The sequence below is a fragment of the Salmo salar genome, chromosome ssa20 (genome assembly GCF_905237065.1).
Source record: "Salmo salar chromosome ssa20, Ssal_v3.1, whole genome shotgun sequence".
NCBI lineage: Eukaryota > Metazoa > Chordata > Actinopteri > Salmoniformes > Salmonidae > Salmo > Salmo salar.
In genome coordinates, this window is record NC_059461.1 from 38,833,651 (window position 1) to 38,857,927 (window position 24,277).

The following is a 24,277-nucleotide window of genomic DNA, read 5'->3' on the forward strand; positions in this document are numbered from 1 at the left end:
GCACTTTGAGAATATCAGCTGATGTACGAAGGGCTATATAAAAATAAATTTGATTTGATTTGAAATTTGATACTTAGGCGAAACTAAAGGCAAATCTCATTCTCCTGGAAAGTTGCATTCTAGAATATTCCATCAGTGAGAGCCAACCGTAGATATGATGTCTGGGCCCCAGGCCTGCTGTACTCTGTGTGTGCTGCCTGGGTCAGAGGAGGCTGTGGTGGAGACTTTAATAAAGGAACAGGCCTGGTACAGTACAGTACAGACAGGGATGCCTGTGTTACTGCCTGAGGACACACAGTCTGATGGGGCCCAGATAGGAGGGACTGGGCCCCGCCTTGGCCAACCAACGCATCCATTCCTATTCTCACTTCACCTTGATAGGTGATGAAACGGCCCCTGAAATTGGTTACTAATTGTTTTCCATTCATTTGTTAACAGAAAGCAAGCATTGTCTATTCTTTACATTCATCATGTTGTTGAACTAGTCATATTCAACAGTACGCAGAGACACTTTCCTTGGCAACTGTTGTTCTAGTCTTATAGGTAACCTGAGTGTCCCAGGCCGGTGTGTGGTGGTGGGGTGTCTGGTAACCCAGATGAGGTTGCTGTTTCCTGTTTTACGCTGAGCGATAGATGTTTGCCATGTTATCTCCCATCCAGGATGGACGGGTTGGTTACAGCAAGCTAGAGGAGTTTATTTACAGGTCATAGACTGGATTCACTCACCTGTATTGAGCAGTGGTTGTCATTACTTTGATAACAACGCAGTAACATTAACACAGACCCCAAACGTTAATTTCATCATCAGAACTAAAATGGACAGACCAAGATAGAATAATATTATTGGCTTCTAATACGGTATGATGTCAAGTGAAAATGCACTAAAGATTTTTTTTTTTAAATCTACGAATTAAGACATCTAAACGTAAAGGGCTGCTTCCCAGACCCAGATTAAGCCTAGTCCTGACTTGAGCCTAGTCCTGTGTAGCTCAGTTGGTAGAGCATGATGCTTGTTCTGCCAGGGTTAGGGGTTTGATTCCTGGGGCCAACCATACGTGAAATGTATGCATGCGTGACAGGAAGTTGCTTTGGATCAAAGCATCTGCTAAATGGAACATTTTAAATGACTGAATATTTTTGCAGGTCAGGACGAATCTTGAGAAAGGGAAAGGGGATACCTAGTCAGTTACTGAATGCATTCAACTGAAATGTGTCTTCCGCATTTAACCCAACCCCTCTGAATCAGAGAGATGCGGAGGGGGGGCTGCCTAATGAAGAACTATTCAGCATGGAGCGCGGCGTGGAGCGCGGGGTGGAGCGCAGGGTGGAGCGCAGGGTGGAGTGCAGTCACTAGGAAAGAAGGAAACCGAGATTCTTTCCAATGTGCAGTTACTACAGACTCAACCCAATACACTATGACATCACAGCAGTAAGAGAGATGGGGTTTGGTAATAGGCCTACAGTTGGATGGAGACAGCTCCGTTATAAACACACACACATACATACACACACACACGCATACACGCACTGACTGTATCTATGACACTGTGCTCCACATTGGGCCGGTGTACCGTTACGGCTGACTAGCTTCTGGCATAGTCTCATGTTATCTGGGACAGAAGAGTTCAACATGATTCCTGAAACAGAACCTGGTGCTATGGTTCTAGGTGTTACACAGCTACAGATGTAGCATGTTAATTTGATCTTCTGGTTGCAAGAGAACTTTCCTGTATTGCAGGATATGTAAAAGTTCCAATGTATTTGAGGTTTAAAAAGGCTTCTTAATATTGTAATTTCCACTTTGAAATTTCAGACTTGATTTTACCCTGCGAAAAATTTATCAGCCCCTACAAAATGTACATTAAATATAATCCACAAAATAATTCTAATTTCTTGTTGCTGCAGGATTTTCTTCCCGCTGTAGCAAACTGGCTCAAATTAAGATCCTACATCTGTAGCTAATCACTGACTGTTTTCAACTGAGAATATTCCCCCTCACCTTTCCACTGTGATAGCCTATGTCTGTTGTGGGCTGAGCTGGGTATGTGCTCCACATTGGTGGTGGATGTATTCCTTTTACCAAAAGACATATGCCGTAAACAGTCCAATTTCATATTAAAGCAAGTAGACCAAGCAGGAGGTACTTACATAGTGCACATGCTATTACAGGAGGCTGCTAAGGGGAGGACGACTCATAATAATGGCTGGAACGGAACAAATGACATAGCATCAAACACATGGAAACCATGTGTTTGATGTATTTGATATCATTCCACTTATTCCGCTCCAGCCATTACCACGAGCCCGTCATCCCCAATTAGGGTGACACCAACCTCCTGTGATACTATATACAGTACCCTTCCAACTCAACTATGGACCTTGAAGTTAAAGCTTTGCTATTTGAAGAGTATTACCACCAATAACTGTGTTTTTCATTGTTCCTGTCTGAACATGGACTGGTTTAGACCTGGAACACCAGGTGGGTGCAATTAATTATCAGTTAACAACAGAAAAGCAGCATGCTCCGGACCTCATAGGGTCAGAGTTGAATAGCCCTGATCCTAACAAGTGCACTTATTCAGATGAATGCTAACTTCAGTCCAAATTCCATTACATTAATTACTCCTGTTTAGCATGCGCAATCATGGCAGTAAATTGTACTAGAAAATGTGCAATGCCACAAAACACCTTGAGGAGCATAATGTTATAGAACGTATCCTGTTTACCTTGCCACCTATAACAACCAGTTGTGGTTGATGAGAGAAGATGGTATCCCCTGACGTCATGAGCCTGAGGCCAGTGTTAAAGCTTTGCTGTTTGAAGAGTATTACCACCAATAACATCCTCCTCTTCATTTCCTCCTAGATCGACCATATGGCTCGTATCTCACCGATACTGTCAGGACAACATAGACAACCAGGGGCACCACGGGCCAGGCAGGACTCCGACTTCATAACATCAACCCATCAAAACACACACACACACACAAACCCATTTTTTGGACACCACAATCACAAGAAGGCTGCAACCTCCAAACTAATACCTGATGATGGGGTACTGCAGGGAAATAACAGTGAAAAGGAATGATATAATCTTGATGGACATTCAAAGCAAAAAGCAGTCACACCAAACGCTTCTTTCGTCATTGCATTTATTGCTGAAGGTTTGTATAAAGATAATAGCAGCTGTACAATACCATATAAACACATCGGCAATCTTAACTGAGGCCTGAGAGGGATGACCTGCAACAACTCATTCTCATTGGCCAGCCTAATAAAGGGGAGGGGCACCACAGCATAGATATACAGCACTAGAGTAGGGTGATGTTACCCAGAAACACTAATCTAGGGTCAGTTTAATGTTTTCCCCTTATGGTTAAAGTTAGGATTTGGGGAGCGTAAGCTGATCCCAGATCTGTGCTTCAGGTAAATCACTTTTCAGAGCCACAGTACGCCCGAGAGCTCTTAGAACGAGAGAAATAACACAGAAAACCCCCACAATAACACAATAAAAAAAACACTAGACAAAAACATTCATCTTTATTGTATAGTCTACTGTTTACCCAGCATTTTCTTAGAAGCAGAGATGGGAAGTATTTAAAATACTTCTGAGAATTGGGTAATTTGTATTACACTGGACTGAACTACTCTCCAATGGGTTTTTAACAAGATCCTTTAGAAAGCTGTAATTTGTATTTTCAAAATACTTTTTTTTGTTATAGCGGTTCACCATTTTGTGGTCCCCTATCACTCTGCATTGGTATCAGAAGTCTGATGGCACTATGGGGTGATAAGAGCATCTGCTAAATTAGCTAAATATAAATGTGTATGTAAAAATGGACAATTGCAAAGCAAGCTGAGTGTTATGTGAACAAGCTCTGCCCCAAAACAAGGTTTGTCTAGAAGGGATACAGCTTTTGTGAAAATTGACATTTGTAGCAGGTTTCAGAGAATTTACGCAAGCAGGTTAGGAGAATTAACGTAGCAGTTTAGGAGAATTAACGTAGCAGGTTAGGAGAATTAACGTAGCAGGTTAGGAGAATTGACGTAACAGGTTAGGAGAATTAAGGTAGAAGGTTAGGAGAATTTATGCAAGCAGGTTAGGAGAATTAACGTAGCAGGTTAGGAGAATTAACGTAGCAGGCTAGGAGAATTAACGTAGTATGATTAGGAGAATTAACGTAGCAGGTTAGGAGAATTTACGTAGCAGGTTAGGAGAATTAACGTAGCAGGTTAGGAGAATTTACGCAAGCAGGTTAGGAGAATTAATGTAGCAGGTTAGGAGAATTAACGTAGCAGGTTAGGAGAATTAACGTAGCAGGTTAGGAGAATTTAGGTAAGGAGGTTAGGAGAATTAACGTAGCAGGTTAGGAGAATTAACGTAGCAGGTTAGGAGAATTAACGTAGCAGGTTTGGAGAATTTACGCAAGCAGGTTAGGAGAATTAACGTAGCAGGTTAGGAGAATTAACGTAGCAGGTTAGGAGAATTAACATAGCAGGTTAGGAGAATTTAGGTAAGGAGGTTAGGAGAATTAACGTAGCAGGTTAGGAGAATTAACGTAGCAGGTTAGGAGAATTAACGTAGCAGGTTTGGAGAATTTACGCAATTAGGTTAGGAGAATTAACGTAGAAGGTTTAGGAGAATTTACGCAAGCAGGTTAGGAGAATTAACATAGCAGGTTAGGAGAATTAACGTAGCAGGTTAGGAGAATTAACGTAGCAGGTTAGGAGAATTAACGTAGCAGGTTAGGAGAATTAACGTAGCAGGTTTGGAGAATTTACGCAAGCAGGTTAGGGAGAATTAACGTAGCAGGTTAGGAGAATTAACGTAGCAGGTTAGGAGAATTAACGTAGCAGGTTAGGAGAATTTAGGTAAGGAGGTTAGGAGAATTAACGTAGCAGGTTAGGAGAATTAACGTAGCAGGTTAGGAGAATTAACGTAGCAGGTTAGGAGAATTAACATAGCAGGTTAGGAGAATTTAGGTAAGGAGGTTAGGAGAATTAACGTAGCAGGTTAGGAGAATTAACGTAGCAGGTTAGGAGAATTAACGTAGCAGGTTAGGAGAATTTAGGTAAGGAGGTTAGGAGAATTAACGTAGCAGGTTAGGAGAATTAACGTAGCAGGTTAGGAGAATTAACGTAGCAGGTTTGGAGAATTTACGCAATTAGGTTAGGAGAATTAACATAGAAGGTTTAGGAGAATTTACGCAAGCAGGTTAGGAGAATTAACGTAGCAGGTTAGGAGAATTAACGTAGCAGGTTAGGAGAATTAACGTAGCAGGTTAGGAGAATTAACGTAGCAGGCTAGGAGAATTAACGTAGTATGATTAGGAGAATTAACGTAGCAGGTTAGGAGAATTTACGTAGCAGGTTAGGAGAATTAACGTAGCAGGTTAGGAGAATTTACGCAAGCAGGTTAGGAGAATTAATGTAGCAGGTTAGGAGAATTAACGTAGCAGGTTAGGAGAATTAACGTAGCAGGTTAGGAGAATTTAGGTAAGGAGGTTAGGAGAATTAACGTAGCAGGTTAGGGAGAATTAACGTAGCAGGTTAGGAGAATTAACGTAGCAGGTTTGGAGAATTTACGCAAGCAGGTTAGGAGAATTAACGTAGCAGGTTAGGAGAATTAACGTAGCAGGTTAGGAGAATTAACGTAGCAGGTTAGGAGAATTTAGGTAAGGAGGTTAGGAGAATTAACGTAGCAGGTTAGGAGAATTAACGTAGCAGGTTAGGAGAATTAACGTAGCAGGTTTGGAGAATTTACGCAATTAGGTTAGGAGAATTAACGTAGAAGGTTTAGGAGAATTTACGCAAGCAGGTTAGGAGAATTAACATAGCAGGTTAGGAGAATTAACATAGCAGGTTAGGAGAATTAACGTAGCAGGTTAGGAGAATTAACGTAGCAGGTTAGGAGAATTAACGTAGCAGGTTTGGAGAATTTACGCAAGCAGGTTAGGAGAATTAACGTAGCAGGTTAGGAGAATTAACGTAGCAGGTTAGGAGAATTAACGTAGCAGGTTAGGAGAATTTAGGTAAGGAGGTTAGGAGAATTAACGTAGCAGGTTAGGAGAATTAACGTAGCAGGTTAGGAGAATTAACGTAGCAGGTTTGGAGAATTTACGCAATTAGGTTAGGAGAATTAACATAGAAGGTTTGGAGAATTTACGCAAGCAGGTTAGGAGAATTAACGTAGCAGGTTAGGAGAATTAACGTAGCAGGTTAGGAGAATTAACGTAGCAGGTTAGGAGAATTTACGTAGCAGGTTAGGAGAATTAACGTAGCAGGTTAGGAGAATTAACGTAGCAGGTTAGGAGAATTAACGTAGCAGGTTTGGAGAATTTACGCAAGCAGGTTAGGAGAATTAACGTAGCAGGTTAGGAGAATTAACGTAGCAGGTTAGGAGAATTAACGTAGCAGGTTAGGAGAATTTAGGTAAGGAGGTTAGGAGAATTAACGTAGCAGGTTAGGAGAATTAACGTAGCAGGTTAGGAGAATTAACGTAGCAGGTTTGGAGAATTTACGCAATTAGGTTAGGAGAATTAACATAGAAGGTTTGGAGAATTTACGCAAGCAGGTTAGGAGAATTAACGTAGCAGGTTAGGAGAATTAACGTAGCAGGTTAGGAGAATTAATGTAGCAGGTTAGGAGAATTTACGTAGCAGGTTAGGAGAATTAACGTAGCAGGTTAGGAGAATTAGGTTAAGCTGTATCCTATCTAGACGTGACCCTGAAACATGGCCAATAATAATACCCAGTGTGCTTTGCAGTTCATTTTGGTATGTTCATTTTCATATATACATTTACATTTTGGTTATTTAGCAGACACTCTTATCCAGAGTGACATACAGTCAGTGCAAATTAATATCCACATATCACAGTTATAGCAAGTAAAACATTTCTGTAACCGTTACTGAGAATGTTGTTGCTGTTCGGGCCAGCTAAGTGCTTCTGTATTATAAAATACAAAATACATGTATTTTAATTAAATACATTTCAAAATGTAAGTATTTTGTGGTTTATTTTGATACATTGATCTTTATGGTACTTTGTTATTGTATTTTGTCATTTTTGCCAATCCCTGCTCAGAAGTGACATGGAAAATGTTGATGACATAATAGTTATCTTATCATTACTAATTTGTTTGTTTTGGGGATTCATTAAGTATCAGAAAATACCCATTGTCACCTCCTAATGTCTTTGTAAATACCAGGCAAATACCAGCTGAAAGGGGGATGTAAACACAGTGTTACCGGATGTCATTATCATTTCTGTGGTGGGGGAACGTTGAATAGAAAACAACATGGCAGCCGATTACACAGGTAGACATTCTGAGTTTACATTCATCAGTATTGGAAAGCAGGTGGGATATTGGAGAGAAGTTGACATAACTAACTCTTTAGAGGCAGCTGGAGGCCTGATACCCTGGAAGAGCTGGGAAGGTGCAAGACTGGCTAAGACAAACTGCACACAGCAGCAGTACACAGTACCATAGCTCCATGAATTTCTGCCCAAAGAAGATAACGACAGTTTGTGGGGGTTATTATGATGGTGATGGTGAAAAGGCTGCTGTTGGCTGATTGCACTAGAGATGAAATCCACCAATAGGATCGCAGTGTGGAAGATGTGTATGTGTGTATTTTGTATGAGAGGGGTCCATGAGGTGGGTATAGTGCGGGTCAGAGTTTACCCTCTACAGGTGACACAGCACTGTTTCTGGATGGACCTGAGGGAGCAGCGGCCCAGCAGCTTCAACTTGTCACAGAACCGAGACGACATGCTGTTCTTCCTACACAGCAGACCTATACAACCAACACCAAGGACAGAACAGAACACGGATTTAGGTCAACCGCAATAAATAAAAAAAAACAGAGCAGCTACAGTTTAGTACCTTGCTTAAGGGCATCGGCACATCGACACATTTTTCACCTAGCTGGCTTGGGGATTTAAACGAGCAACCTTTCGGTTACCGGCCTAGCGCTCTTAACGGCTAGGCTACCTGCTGTACTGTATGTCAATCAACAGCATATACAGCTCTGGAAAAAATTAAGAGACCAGTGCAAAATGATCAGTTTCTCTGGTTTTACTATTTATAGGTATGTGTTTGGGTAAAATGAAAATGTTTGTTTTATTCTATAAACTACTGACAACATTTCTCCCAAATTCCAAATAAAATATTGTAATTTAAAGCTTTTATTTGCAGAAAATGACAACTGGTCAAAATAACAAAAAATATGCAGTTTTGTCAGACCTCAAATAATGCAAGGAAAATAAGAACATTTTTAAACAACACAATACTAATGTTTTAACTTAGGAAGAGTTCAGAAATCAATATTTGGTGGAATAACCCTGATTTTCAATCACAGCTTTCATGCGTCTTGGCATGCTCTCCACCAGTCTTTCACATTGATGTTGGGTGATTTTATGCCACTTCTGGTGCAAAAATTCAAGCGGCTCGGTTTTGTTTGATGGCTTGTGACCATCCATCTTCCTCTTGCTCACATTCCAGAGGTTTTCAATTGGGTTCAGGTCTGGAGATTGAGCTGGCCATGACAGGGTCTTGATCTGGTGGTCCTCCATCCACACCTTGATTGATCTGACTGTGTGGCATGGAGAATTGTCCTGCTGGGAAAACCAGTCCTTAGAGTTGGGGAACATTGGCAGAGCAGAAGGAATCAAGTTTTCTTCCAGGACAACCTTGTAAGTGCCTTGATTTATGCGTCCTTCACAAAGACAAATCTGCCTGATTCCAGCCTTGCTGAAGCACTCCCAGATCATCACCGATCCTCCATCAAATTTCACAGTGGGTGCGAGACCTGGAGAGGCCTACAAGCCACAGTGTCTTGCCCCCACTGTGAAATTTGGTGGAGGATTAAGACCCTGTCATGGCCAGCCCAATCTCCAGTCCTGAACCCCATTGAAAACCTCTGGAATGTGAGCAAGAGGAAGATGGATGGTCACAAGCCATCAAACAAAGCTGAGCTTGTCACGTCCTGACCATGGTAAGCTGTTATTTTCTATGGTAGAGTGGGCAGGGTGTGACAGGGGGTGTTTTTCTATGTTTTGTTTTTCTATGTTTAGGTTCTAGTTTTCTATTTCTATGTTGTTGTTTTTTGGGATGATCTCCAATTAGAGGCAGCTGGTCCTCGTTGTCTCTAATTGGAGATCATACTTAACTAGGGTTTTTTTCCACCTGTGTTTGTGGGTAGTTGTTTTCTGTTTAGTTTTCTGTATCTGACAGAACTGTTGGCTTGTTTTTGTTTTGTTATTTTGTTCGAGTGTTTCATAGTGAAATAAAATCATGAACACTCCCCACTCTGCGCTTCGGTCCCCTCTCTACAACAACCGTTACAGAGCTGCTTGAATTTTTGAGCCAGGAGTGGCATAAAGTCACCCAACATCAATGTGAAAGACTGGTGGAGAGCATGCCAAGACGCATGAAAGCTGTGATTGAAAATCAGGGTTATTCCACCAAATATTGATTTCTGGACTCTTTCTAAGTTGAAACATTAGTATTGTGTTGTTTAAAAATGAATATGAACTTATTTTCTTTGCATTATTCGAGGTCTGACAGCACATTTTTTTGTTATTTTGACCAATTGTCATTTTCTGCAAATAAATCCTCAAATTACAATATTTTTATTTGGAATTTGGGAGAAATGTTGTCAGTAGTTTATAGAATAAAATAAACATTTTCATTTTACCCAAACACATACCTATAAATAGTAAAACCAAAGAAACTGATAATTTTGCAGTGGTCTCTTAATATTTTCCAAAGCTGTATATAAAACAAAAACAGCTTCAGTATTGTAAGAACTATTCCTTCATCTTAATATGACATATCCAGCTAAAGAGCCATCAGGAAGTCTTACCTGTGTTAGCTTTACCTGTGTTAGCCTTACCTGTGTTAATCGTACCTAGTGTTAGTCTTACCTGTGTTAGCCTTACCTGTGTTAGTCGTACCTAGTGTTAGTCTTACCTGTGTTAGTCGTACCTATGTTAGTCATACCTGTATTTGTCTTACCTGTGTTAGTCTTACCTGTGTTAGTCGTACCTGTGTTAGTCTTACCTGTGTTAGCCTTACCTGTGTTAGTCGTACCTAGTGTTAGTCTTACCTGTGTTAGTCGTACCTATGTTAGTCATACCTGTATTTGTCTTACCTGTGTTAGTCTTACCTGTGTTAGTCGTACCTGTGTTAGTCGTACCTGTGTTAGTCGTACCTGTGTTAGTCGTACCTGTGTTAGTCTTACCTGTGTTAGTCATACCTGTGTAGTCTTACCTGTGTTAGTCTTACCTGTGTTAGTCATACCTGTGTTAGTCTTACCTGTGTTAGTCATACCTGTGTTAGTCTTACCTGTGTTAGTCTTACCTGTGTTAGTCTTACCTGTGTTAGTCATACCTGTGTAGTCTTACCTGTGTTAGTCTTACCGGTGTTAGTCATACCTGTGTTAGTGGTACCTGTGTTAGTCATACCTGTGTAGTCTTACCTGTGTTAGTCTTACCTGTGTTAGTCATACCTGTGTTAGTCTTCCCTGTGTTAGTCATACCTGTGTTTGTTGTACCTGTATTTGTCGTACCTGTATTTGTCTTACCTGTGTTAGTCATACCTGTGTTAGTCTTACCTGTGTTAGTCATACCTGTGTTAGTCATACCTGTGTTAGTCGGACCTGTGTTAGTCTTACCTGTGTTTGTTTTACCTGTGTTAGTTTTACCTGTGTTAGTCTTACCTGTGTTAGTCGTACCTCTGTTAGTGGTACATGTGTTAGTCGTACCTGTATTTGTCTTACCTGTGTTAGTCGTACCTGTATTTGTCTTACCAGTGTTAGTCTTACCAGTGTTAGTCTTACATGTGTTAGTCGTACCTGTGTTTGTCTTACCTGTGTTAGTCATACCTGTATTTGTCTTACCTGTGTTAGTCGTACCTGTGCTAGTCGTACCTTTGTTTGTCTTACCTGTGTTAGTCGTACCTTTGTTTGTCTTTCCTGTGTTAGTCGTACCTGTGTTTGTCTTACCTTTGTTAGTCGTACCTGTGTTAGTCGTACCTGTGTAGTCTTACCTGTGTTAGTCTTACCTGTGTTAGTCATACCTGTGTTAGTCTTCCCTGTGTTAGTCATACCTGTGTTTGTTGTACCTGTATTTGTCGTACCTGTATTTGTCTTACCTGTGTTAGTCATACCTGTGTTAGTCTTACCTGTGTTAGTCTTACCTGTGTTAGTCATACCTGTGTTAGTCATACCTGTGTTAGTCGGACCTGTGTTAGTCTTACCTGTTTTTTTTTTACCTGTGTTAGTTTTACCTGTGTTAGTCTTACCTGTGTTAGTCGTACCTCTGTTAGTGGTACCTGTGTTAGTCGTACCTGTGTTTGTCGTACCTGTATTTGTCTTACCTGTGTTAGTCTTACCTGTGTTAGTCATACCTGTATTTGTCTTACCAGTGTTAGTCTTACCAGTGTTAGTCGTACCTTTGTCTTACCTGTGTTAGTCGTACCTTTGTTTGTCTTACCTGTGTTAGTCGTACCTTTGTTTGTCTTACCAGTGTTAGTCTTACCTGTGTTAGTCATACCTGTATTTGTCTTACCAGTGTTAGTCGTACCTGTGCTAGTCGTACCTTTGTTTGTCTTACCTGTGTTAGTCGTACCTTTGTTTGTCTTACCTGTGTTAGTCGTACCTTTGCTTGTCTTTCCTGTGTTAGTCGTACCTGTGTTTGTCTTACCTTTGTTAGTCGTACCTGTGTTAGTCGTACCTGTGTAGTCTTACCTGTGTTAGTCTTACCTGTGTTAGTCATACCTGTGTTAGTCTTCCCTGTGTTAGTCATACCTGTGTTTGTTGTACCTGTATTTGTCTTACCTGTGTTAGTCATACCTGTGTTAGTCTTACCTGTGTTAGTCATACCTGTGTTAGTCTTCCCTGTGTTAGTCATACCTGTGTTTGTTGTACCTGTATTTGTCTTACCTGTGTTAGTCATACCTGTGTTAGTCTTACCTGTGTTAGTCGGACCTGTGTTAGTCTTACCTGTGTTTGTTTTACCTGTGTTAGTTTTACCTGTGTTAGTCTTACCTGTGTTAGTTTTACCTGTGTTAGTCTTACCTGTGTTAGTCGTACCTCTGTTAGTGGTACCTGTGTTAGTCGTACCTGTGTTTGTCGTACCTGTATTTGTCTTACCAGTGTTAGTCTTACCAGTGTTAGTCTTACATGTGTTAGTCGTACCTGTATTTGTCTTACCAGTGTTAGTCTTACCAGTGTTAGTCTTACCAGTGTTAGTCTTACCTGTGTTAGTCGTACCTGTGTTTGTCGTACCTGTATTTGTCTTACCAGTGTTAGTCTTACCAGTGTTAGTCTTACATGTGTTAGTCGTACCTGTGTTTGTCTTACCTGTGTTAGTCATACCTGTATTTGTCTTACCTGTGTTAGTCGTACCTGTGCTAGTCGTACCTTTGTTTGTCTTACCTGTGTTAGTCGTACCTTTGTTTGTCTTTCCTGTGTTAGTCGTACCTGTGTTTGTCTTACCTTTGTTAGTCGTACCTGTGTTAGTCGTACCTGTGTTAGTCTTACCTGTGTTTGTCTTACCTGTGTTAGTCTTACACTCCTGCAAGTTGCATGTCCTGATTGTGTCAGGCCTGTTTCTCTGGTCACAGAGACTGTTCTCCACAGAGCTAGAGTCCTCAACGACACACGGCACCACGCGATGCTGCATCCCCCCGCCACAACTCACAGAGCACTGACACACACAGAAGACAACAAACATTACTCACACACACTATTCCCCACTGACACACAGTACCATGCAATGCACACTCTGAACATGTAACAGGCGCAAACTGTAAGTAAGTATGTTCCCCTGTGCCATTACCTTCTCCCAGTCCTGCGGGTCCCAGTAGCTGCAGGGCTGCAGGTTGCAGGTCTCTGTGTCGTTTGGCCTCTGGGTGGCGCTACAGCGCTGCGGCTCAGGGCAGTACACCAGCCGCTCCCACAATCCACCACCACAGCTACGAGAACACTGGGGATGAAAGGAGTTTATATTAACAATCATATTGTAATTCATATGGACCAAGCCAGTCAACATGTGATAATGTGTGTGTGTACCTGTCCCCAGGGGGAAGTTCTCCAGGGCTGGCAGGGTTGGGGATGACAGGACAGGGTGCTGGGGGGTCTGGAGGAAAGGGCTTGGCAGTGGAATGGTCTCAGTGGACGTCCCTTCTGCCCATCCACACACTGCACCTCACGCTGCCTCCTTCCCACCACCTCACATCGCTCTGGACACTACGGAGGGGGGGAGAATGAGAGAGGGTGGGAGGAGAGAGAGAATGAGAGAGAGGGTGGGAGAGAGAGAATAAGAGAGAGAGAATGAGTGAGAGAGAGAAAGAGACAGGGAGAGAGAATGAGAGAATGAGAGAATTAGGGAATGAGAGAGAGAATGAGATAATGAGAGAGAGAGACAGAGAGAGAGAGAGAATGAGAGAGAGAATAAGAGAGAGTGAATGAGTGAGTGAGAGAGAGAGAGCGAATAAGAGAGAGAGAGGGAGAGAAAGAGAGAGGGAGAATGAGTGAAAGAGAGAAAGAGACAGGGAGAGAGAGAGAGAATGCAAGAATGAGAGAATTAGAGAATGAGAGAATTAGAGAATGACAGAGAGAAAATGAGAGAATGAGAGAGAGAGACAGAGAGAGAGAGAGAAACAAAGACAGAGACAGAGGAGGATGCACTCAGGATGCACTCCACATCCTGTCCCGTCTGACTTTGGCACACCAGGCCACATTATTATTCACACCGGCACCAACAACCTATGAGAGGAGCAGGACAGCATAGACAGCCTGGTCAACAGAGTAGCAGAGAGGGCCTCTGAGTGGTTCCCCAACTCCCACATCACCATCTCCACTCTGCTGCCCCACAAAGACTTTCATCCCTGAACCATTCAGAAAGTCAACGCTGACATCACCAGAGGGTGTGGCCTACTCACCCCAGAGCATCTGCACGACCACTCCCACCTGAGGAAGCAGACAGTAGGGATGTTTGCCAAGTCTCTAAAGGATGTGGCACTTGGTAGACAAACACCCCATGCCGCACTGGACAGAGGACCACCCAGAGACCCCTACCAGACCACTACACCACTACGGAGCCCCAGGCCCCCTTAACGCCCCACCAGACCCAGCACACCCCACAGGCCCTACCCACCACCAGAGCATCACCACCTCCATCGGCACAGCCAAACTGAACCGGGCCCAGCCTACTACCCCACACCAGACCACCACCTCTACCAGACCAGAGAGGAAGCCCCCCGGCCCAGACCTGGCCCCCCTCCATTCCACAAGGCCCAACAGCAGAACCAGCGCAACTACGCGGAGGCCCTCAGAGGACAGGAGAGGGGGCCAGGATTGAGTGAGATTAAACAGCTTCTCCAATAAATCTACACTAAACTGCACTAAACACACACACACACACACACACACACACACACACACACACACACACACACACACACACACACACACACACACACACACACACACACACACACACACACAGCTACTGTGCTAAACATTTACTTGTTCAATGAATAGGAAGAAGGAAAAAAGAAAAAGAGAAGATGTTTACTGTTATCCTGTTTATCACTCTGAACAACTCAGTAGTTACTGTATTTCTGACTGTTATCCTGTTTATCACTCTGAACAACTCAGTAGTTACTGTATTTATGACTGTTATCCTGTTTATCACTCTGAACAACTCAGTAGTTACTGTATTTATGACTGTTATCCTGTTTATCACTCTGAACAACTCAGTAGTTAGTAGTTACTGTATTTCTGACTGTTATACTGTTTATCTCACTCTAAACAACGTAGTAGTTAGTAGTTACTGTATTTCTGGCTGGTATCCTGTTTATCTCACTCTGAACGACTCAGTAGTTACTGTATTTCTGACTGTTATCCTGTTTATCACTCTGAACAACTCAGTAGTTAGTAGTTACTGTATTGCTGAAAAAAATCGAAACTAGAGGAATTAGCGATACATAATGGTGACAGCACATTTTAAAACACTCTACAACACCGTTCAAACTGATGCAAACGCAGAACAATGCCAAATTCATGAGAAGTCGAATGGATTAGAAAAAGCTAAAAAAGACAATCAAAATCCACTGGACTCCCTAATTACTGACCAGGAGCTCTATAAGAAAATTCAGGCCCTCAAATTAAAAAAATAGCATGCAGACCTGATTGCATCCTAAATGAGATGCTCAAACTCACTAGTGCAAAATTTCTATTGGCTATATTAAAACTGTTTAATTTGATCCTGAGTGTAGGTTATTTCCCTGAAATCTGGAATCAAGGACTCATAACCCCAATCTTTAAGAACAATTACAGAGTCATTTGTGTGAACAGTAACATGGGAAAGGTTTTCTGTCCTAAATTTCCTAAATAAGCACAATGTTTTGAGTAAAATGTCACACCCTGATCTGTTTCACCTGTCTTTGTGATTGTCTCCATCCCCCTCCAGGTGTCACCCATCTTCCCCATTATCCCCTGTGTATTTATACCTGTGTTCTCTGTTTGTCTGTGGCCAGTTTGTCAAGCCAACCAACATTTTTGTGTCAGCTCCTGCTTTTCCCCAGTCTCTCTTTTCTCGTCCCCCTGGTTTTCTACCCTTGCCTGTCCTGACCATGTACCCACCCGCCTGACCACTCTGCCTGCCCCTGAGCCTGCCTGCCGTCCTCTTCCTTTGCCTCTGTTGCTGTAATAAACATTGTTACTTTGACACGGTCTTTATCTGGGTCTTACCTTGATTCCTGATAGAACGAACTGGCCATGACTGACACAGCAGACCCGGGCCAGCTGCGCAACATCATCTCCACCCAGGGAGCCACCATCGGTATGCAAGATAGCCTACCTCATCACGCTGATGTTCGGGAGGGCTCTCACCTGGTCTACTGCTGTGTGGGAGCAACAGCCGGCCATATGCGCTAGTATGGAGGGGTTTGTGGGAGAAGTGAGGAAGGTCTTTGATGCCCCGTCCTCCGGGCGAGAGGCTGCACGGAAGCTAATCCAGCATCGGCAGTGCTGGATTAGCATAGCATAATCAGTGTAGCTGATTATGCGGTGGATATCCGCACGTTGGCAGCGGAGAGTGCTTGGAATCCAGAGGCATTTTCGATATTTTCCTGCTCGGCGTCCTGGAGGAGGTCAAGGACGAGCTTGCAGCCTGGGAGTTACCTATGGAGCTCGATTCCCTCATTGCTTTGACCATGCGTATCGATGGGTGATTACGGGAACGACGGAGGGAGAGGAATTTGGATTTTGGCTCGCACGCCCAGGGATCCCACTTGCCTCTGAGTCATCCCGGAAGCTCTCAATGGACTTGTTGCCGAGAGAACCGGAGGCTTCCCGACCTGCCCCAAAAGCTGCCGAAGACGGCTGAGTCACCTCTTCCTGAGCCTATGCCACTAGGAAGAGCTGGGCTGTCACCAGCAGAACGGCAATACAGGATTGACACGAAGAGTTGTCTGTATTGTTGCCTCTTGGTCATTTTGTGTACTCTTGTCCTTTAAAGAAACCAGGCTCACTGGTAGGTGCAAGTACTCTGGTGGGCCATATGGAGAACGTTCCTGCATCCCAGCATCCCGGAGTCACCTCTTCACTGTTGATGTTGAGACTGGTGTTTTGCGGGTACTATTTAATGAAGCTGCCAGTTGAGGACTTGTGAGATGTCTGTTTCTCAAACTAGGCACTCTAATGTACTTGTCCTCTTGCTCAGTTGAGCACCGGGGCCTCCCACTCCTCTTTCTATTCTGGTTAGAGCCAGTTTGCGCTGTTCTGTGGAGGGAGTAGTACACAGCGTTGTATGAGATCTTCAGTGTCTTGGCAATTTCTTGTATGGAATAGCCTTCATTTCTCAGAACAAGAATAGACTGACGAGTTTCATAAGAAAGTTATTTGTTTCTGGCCATTTTGAGCCTGTAATCCAACCCACAAATGCTGATTCACCAGATACTCAACTAGTCAAAAGAAGGACAGTTTTATTGCTTCTTTAATCAGAACAACAGTTTTCAGCTGTGCTAACATAACTGAAAAAGGGTTTTCTAATGATCAATTAGCCTTTTAAAATGATAAACTTGGATTAGCTAACACAACGTGCCATTGGAATACAGGAGTGATGGTTGCTGATAATGGGCCTCCGTACACCTATGTAAATATTACATCAAAAATCTGCCGTTTCCAGCTACAATAGTAATTCACAACATTAACAAATGTCTACACTGTGTTTCTGATCAATTTGATGTTATTTTAATTAAAAAACAAGGAAATGTTTAAGTGACCCCAAACTTTTGAATGGTATTATACATTGGGGACTCCCTAGCTGCTGGATTTATCCATCGCTCTTCCTCTCCCGCCAGCGCAGGGTTCTTCTTCATGGTGAAAAAAGACAAGACCCTGCACCCATGCATTGACTACCGGGGACTCAATGACATTATGGTTAAGAACCGTTACCCGCTGCCACTCATCTCCTCGGCCTTTGAGCCGCTCCAGGGGGCCACTGTGTTTTCCAAGCTGGATTTATGGAACGCCTACCACCTGGTGCAGATACGAGAGGGGCCGAGTGGAAGACCGCCTTCAACACATCCAGTGGCCACTACGAGTATCTGGTCATGCCATTTGGCCTCACAAACGCCCCTGCTGTGTTCCAGGCTCTGGTGAATGATGTCCTCCGTGACATGTTGAACCGGTTCGTCTTCGTGTACATTAATGACATCCTCATCTTCTCCCGCTCCCCTCAAGAACACGTGCTCCACATCCAGCAGGTCCTTCAATGCCTTCTGGAGAATCAGCTGTTTGAAGGCGGAGAAGTGTGAGTCGCGAATCGCTCCACCATCCCCTTTCTGGGTTACATCATCTCTGCTGGGAGTGTCCAGATGGATCCCGGGAAGGTGAGAGCAGTAATGGATTAGCCTCAGCCTACGTCAGCTGCTATGTTTCCTAGGGTTCGCCAACTTCGATCACCGCTTTATCCGGGGTTACAGCACCCTGGCTTCGACCCTGTCAGCACTCACCGCGCTCAAGGTTCCGTTCACGTGATCCCCAGGTGCTGACTGGGTGTTCCGGGACCTCAAACATTGCTTCACCACAACTTCCATCCTGGTTCTACGATGTGGGGAATCGTGAGCTTCTCGCGGTGAAGATGGCATTGGAACATCCGTTCATTGTGTGGACTGACCACAAGAACCCGGAGTATCTCCGCACCACCAAGCACCTCAACTCCAGGCAAGTCGGATGGATCCTGCTGTTCACACGGTTCAACTTCTCCCTCTCACACAACCGTGGATCCAAGAAAGTCTACACTGTCCCGCTGCCCCCCCCCCCCGCGACTAATACCCTAGGACATGAGATCATCTTTCCCACTCCATGCCTGTCGACGGCACTCAGCTGGGGAATCGGGAAGCAGGTCCATGAGGCACAGTGTTCCCAGCCGAACCCTGGGGGGGGGGCTGATAACTGGAAGTTCGTTCCTGATGCCGTGCGCTCCGCGGTCCTGGAGTGGGCCCACTCCTCCAGGCTTGCCTGCCACCCGGGCGCCCGTCGGACCATGGCCTTTTTGACAGCGCTTTTGGTGGCCTACTATGGTTCCTAACGTGTCCACATTCGTCGCCGCTTGCACGGTGTGTGCACAGAACAAGACTCCTTGGCAAGCTCCGGCTGGTCTCCTCCAACCTCTGCCTGTCCCCCACCGTCCCTGGTCTCACATCTCCCTGGACTTTGTCACGGGTCTTCCCCCGTCTGATGGCAACACCGCCATCCTGACTGTGGTGGATCTGTTTTCCAAAACCGCCCACTTCATTCCTCTCCCCAAACTACCCAGTCCAACGGCCAGTTGAAGTGAGCCAACCAGGACCTTGAAAATACCCCGCACTGCCTGGTCTCCGCCAACCCCACCACAATGAGTCCGCCACTTGTGTGGGTCTATCTCTATCTCCCAGCCACTACCACGGGCCTATCTCCCTTTGAGTGTTCCCTGGGGTATCAACCCCCGCTCTTCCCTGAGCAGGAAGAGGTTGGCATACCTTCTGCCCAGATGTTTGTCCACCACTGTCTTCGTACCTGGAGGAGAGCCCGGTCAGCCCTCCTCAAGACCACCTCCAGGTATCAACGACAAGTGGATTGCCATCAGACCCGGCATAATCTTGGGCAGAAGGTATGGCTGTCCACCCGGGATCTGCCCTTCTGGGTGGAGTCTCGCAAACTGTCCCCACGGTTTATTTGCCCTTTCCCCATCTCCAAGATCATTAGCCCCTCTGCTGTCCACCTTCTGTTGCCCAGTACCCTTCGTATTCATCCTACATTCCATATGTTTAGAATTAAGCTCGTGTCTCACTGCCCTTTGTCTTCTATTTCCAGGCCCACCCCTCCTCCCCTTGGCCATCCAGCGTACACAGTGAGACGCCACCTGAGGGTTTGATCGTGGGGCAGGGGTTTTCAGGACCTGGATGACTGGGAGGGTTAACGCCCAGAGGAGAGGTGCTGGGTCCCCACTAGAGACATCCTGGACCAAGCCCTCATCGCCGACTTCCACAGCCTTCACCCCGGTCAACCAGGTATGCGCCCAGGTAGGACGCCAGGTGGTGCCTCTAGGGGGGGGGGGGGTACTGTCACACCCTGATCTGTTTCACCTCTCTTTGTGATCGTCTCCACCCCCTTCCAGGTGTTGGCCATCTTCCCCATTATCCCCTGTGTATTTATACCTGTGTTGTCTGTTGCCAGTTCATCTCCTGCTTTCCCCCAGTCTCTCTTTTCTCATCCTCCTGGTTTTTGACCCTTGCCTGTCCTGACCTTGTACCCACCCGCCTGACCACACTGCCTGACCCTGAGCCTGCCTGCCGTCCTGTACCTTTGCTCCACCTCTGTATTAACGACCTCTGCTGGACCCTGAGCCTGCCTGCCATCCTGTTCCTTTGCCTCTGTTGCTGTAATAAACATTGTTACTTCGACACGGTCTGCATCTGGGTCTTACCTTGATTCCTGATATAAAAGCCAAATTGGATTTATTTCAAAACATCGCACGACCGATCATATTTACACCCTACACACCCTGATAGATAAACATGTCCACCAAAATAATACTAAAATGTATGCTTGCTTTATCGACTTCCAAAAAGCATTTGATTCCATTTGGCATACAGGACTGTTCAAAAACATTTTTGAAAATGGTGTAGGAGGTAAAACATAAGCCATAATTAAATCAATGTATGCTGGCAATACGTGCAGCATCAAAACTGGCAAGAAAATAACAGAATTCTTTAACCAGGGGCAGGGCCTTTGCCAGGGTTGCAATCTGAGCCCTGCACTCTTCAATATTCACATCAACGAATTGGCCACTATTCTAGAAAAATCTTCAGCCCCTGGTGTTAGTCTCCACAATTCAGAGGTTAAATGCATGCTCTTCGCAGATGACCTGTGCCTGCTGTCACCCACAGCACATGACCTACAGCAGAGCCTGGACTGGCTAGAGCAGTACTGCCAGACCTGGGCCCTGGCAGTAAACCCCAAAAATACAAAAATACAGATTTTCCAGAGAAGATCCAGATCTCTGGGAATTAGACCAAATGTTCTCAATTGGTACAAAATATATAGAGTACTGCACACACTACAATTACTTAGGTTTTAAAAAATAAGCTCAACTGGACACCTTAATGAGGCAGTGAATGAACTGAGAGAGAAAGCACGCAGGGCATTCTATGCCATTAAAAAAAAACAAATTAAAATTGAAATACCTATTAAAATGTTGATAAAACTAATTGAATGTGTCATTGAAACAATTGCACTTAATGGCAGCGAGGTGTGGGGTCCACTTGCAAACAAGATTTCACCCAATGGGACAAACATCTAATTGAAACCGTGCATGCAAGTTCTGTAAGATTCTCCTATTTGTCCAGAGGAAAACTACAAACAATGCATGCAGGGCAGAATTAGGCAAATATCCACAAATAATAAAAACTCAAAAAAGAGCAATTCAGTTTTGTAAACATCTAAAATACAATGACCCCCACTCATATCATTACCATGCCCTGCAATGCCAAGAGCTGAGCAAAGAAAAGAGTCTCCTCATTCAGCTGGTCCTGGGGCTGAGTTCACAGACCTGGTCCACTAACACACTGAAGCCTCAGGACCAGAACATCCAATCAATCAGAATAAATCAAATTACAACACTGTCAAAACAAAACATAAGCACAAGCACAAAGTAAAATACAGTGCTACCTGGCCCTAAATCGACAGTACACCGTGGCAAACTATTTGACAATGGTTACTGATAAAAAATCTTGTGGGTTGGCAGCGTGTGGGTTGGCAGCGCACTACATTGCTGCCTGCCATAAGATGAGGGACAATGTCTGACAGACCAACCAACCTGTACTATGCTTATTGTTATGGTTCAATGTTAAATAAAGGTTAAATAAATCAATAAAAAATAAATGTATGGTTTTTTTGACCCTTGATTATTGTTGTTACTGTTGTCCCATTGACAATATTTATTATTATTATTTTAATTATGTTAATATTGTAAATCTCCAAAGTAAGCTTTGGCAATATGTACATTGTAACGTCATGCCAATAAAGCAAATTGAATTTAATTGGGAGAGAGAGAGAGAGAGAGAGAGAGAGAGAGAGAGAGAGAGAGAGAGAGAGAGAGAGAGACAGAGAGAGACAGAGAGAGACAGAGAGGTATAGTATAATCAGCTCACCATAATAAGTGAGGTGTTGCTGTCTTGCGTAGTTTACCCAGGATACTGACCTTGCTCCAGTTGCCACTCAGCCAGGTGGCACAGGGCCGCAGGTGGCAGGTGCGAGCTGGTTCCGGTCTCTCCAGGTTGGCACAGTCCGATTCCTGCTGGGAGCTACACAGCACTGGCCTCCACACTGCCCCCAGGCCACATGACATAGAACACTGACACAGACAACAGGTGAGAAGAGAGAGAGAGGAAGACGGAACGTCAGTAAGAGGGTCAAGGGAGATTTGGTTTATTTATTTTAATTCTGATATAAAACCCTCGTTCATCAAAGGAAAGTATGTTGTAAGTAAGTATAGACGTGTGTCTTCTCCATGACTATTCACCGTTATACGGGGTTCATTCTTACATCTGGGATTGTAATAAGCAAAAGGCATTGTATGTTTATACGGTCATCATCACTAAGTTCATCAACAGAGGATTCCAGTCTCCTGTACTCACCTCACTCCAGTTACCCACCACCCAGAACACATCCATGCTGATTGGCTCCTGGGCGTTCAGGTAGCCATAGTCACTGGTGAAGGTCACTACGGGACTTTCTGGTTTCTGGTTCTGACCTTTGCCTTTTGAACGAGGGGAGGGGCCTTTAAAACGTGAGGCAGGTTTCTTAGCCAGTAGGCCTGGCTTTTTAGAACGGGGGGCAGAGCTGCCATTCTTTGGGTTCTCACTGGGCTTCTTCAGCTTAATGATCCTGGAAGTGGGGTGGGGGGCCTCTGATGATGGGCTAGTGGAGTAGGGGGCATCTCTAGTGTGGAAAGTGCCTTCTGTTGTGGGATACAGTGCTTGTTTACTGTGGTAAGGGGCTTTGGGTGTACTCCTCACCCCCGCTGTCTGTGCCAGGGGTGGGGTGGTGTGGGGCACCCTGGTTGTCCGTTGGATGGAAGGGTTGATGAAAGGGGTGGTTTTGGGGCGAGTGAGGGGGTAGTGGCGGGTGGTCACGGCCCTGCGTCCAGCGCTGGTTTGTGGGGTTGAGGGGGAGGTAGTGCGGAGTACTCTGGTTGTGTGTGGGGTTGTAAGTGACGTTGTTAGGACACTTGTGTGTGGTGTAGTTGTAGGGTGTAACCTGGTGGTGGTCACAGTGGCTGGTGATTGGTTGGGAGTCCTGAGAGAAGTTGCCGTGGTAAAAATGTCAAAATCTATAAGCCCCTCCTTCCCTGTTGTCATGACGTCCTCCACTACATAGTCATACCCCGGGGTGTACCTCACCCCCGAGTCTGAAAACACAACACCAGATGTACTCCCCTCCTCCTGTATCTCTTCTTCCTCTTTTTCTCTCATGTCCCTCTCTCTGTACACCTCTTCAGTAGGACTGGTCGTAATAAAAAAAACGTTCTTATCCTCTACACTCCCATTCTTCCCCACTATCAGGTTCAACTCATAGTCATCTACGTCGATGATGTCAGAAGCTGTGGAGGATGGTGGGAGGGGCCTGGTTGTAGAGGTGGTGATGGGGGTTGTAGTTCTCTCAGTCACAGTGATGGTTCTGGGTGTAGCGGTGGGGCTGGTGCTTCTGGGACCCCAGGCGTGTGTAACCGGCTGCCTGGTGGGGTGTCTCTTGGGCGGGTAGACACGCCGGTATTTAGGGGGTGGTCCCGGACGTCGTCGGAGGCCTGCGCTTGGGCAGCTCAGCAGGGCACATAGAGACTTGGAGCGAGGCATGGTTTCTATGTCACACTTTCGTTTGGGTGCGGTCAGGCAGGTGACCGTCCGGGAGCGCACACTACCACCACATGTTACTGGGCACTGAGAGGGAGAAAGATTAAATAGGTCATTAACAGAACAAGGAGAGAGAGAGAGACAGAGAGAGAGAGAGAGAGAGAGAGAGAGAGAGAGGTTTACAAAACAGGCAGGATAGGGAAGCTAGAGAGGAGAATGAATCGAGGCATGGACAGAAACACAGGAAGAGACAGGGTGGGAGAGAGGGAGAGAAAGTTGGAGAATAGAACTGTACCGCGCTCCAGCTGCCCACGGCCCAGTCGGGTCCACAGGGCAGGTCTCTGTTGCAGGGCACCACAGGTTTGGGTTTGAGCAGCTGTTTACAGTCCCCAGGGTGGAGGACCCTCTCCTCCCCTGCCACCGTGCGAACACACATCACTGTGCGCTTCCTCACCCCTTCTGAACCACAGGTGGCAGAGCACAGCTGCCAGCCCCCCACCCACCACCTACCCAGGGGGAGAAGGGACAGAGTGTGAGATAGGAGTCCTGAACAAACATGTATTCTGCACATATTATTTTCAGAAGCAAATCAGACTAAAAACAACCGTGCTAACAGTTAGAACAGACAGTAATAACACCAGATACAGCGCTAATAACGTAGTACTACAGTAGAAATAAGACAGGTGTTATAGAGTGGTTGTCTTAGTAATGGGGACCCTATGGAACCTGACGGGGCAGTCCATGTTCTTGCACTTGCGGTGTCTGTCCTCCGGGCGGCTCTCTGGGTCACACAGAGACTCATCTACCACACCCACCTCCAGCTCAAAACACCTGACAGGCTGCTGCTGCTCACCTGGATGGCACA

The 24,277-nt window shown here is 44.9% G+C and overlaps 1 protein-coding gene across 1 annotated transcript in view; it reads right to left on the reverse strand.

The window, feature by feature from the left end:
- Nucleotides 1–6,421: 6,421 nt before the first annotated feature.
- The window catches only part of adamts12 (ADAM metallopeptidase with thrombospondin type 1 motif, 12), a 50,660-nt gene continuing 32,804 nt past the window's right edge, over nucleotides 6,422–24,277 (reverse strand). Inside the window, exons 18-25 of the mRNA XM_014161801.2 lie at nucleotides 24,139–24,265; nucleotides 23,708–23,918; nucleotides 22,198–23,499; nucleotides 21,762–21,914; nucleotides 13,079–13,255; nucleotides 12,846–12,992; nucleotides 12,563–12,713; nucleotides 6,422–7,798 (exon numbers count right to left, since the gene is read on the reverse strand). Coding sequence (XP_014017276.1) covers nucleotides 7,683–7,798; nucleotides 12,563–12,713; nucleotides 12,846–12,992; nucleotides 13,079–13,255; nucleotides 21,762–21,914; nucleotides 22,198–23,499; nucleotides 23,708–23,918; nucleotides 24,139–24,265 — 2,384 coding nt within the window. The 3' untranslated portion in view covers nucleotides 6,422–7,682. The remainder of the gene's footprint in view (nucleotides 7,799–12,562; nucleotides 12,714–12,845; nucleotides 12,993–13,078; nucleotides 13,256–21,761; nucleotides 21,915–22,197; nucleotides 23,500–23,707; nucleotides 23,919–24,138; nucleotides 24,266–24,277) is intronic.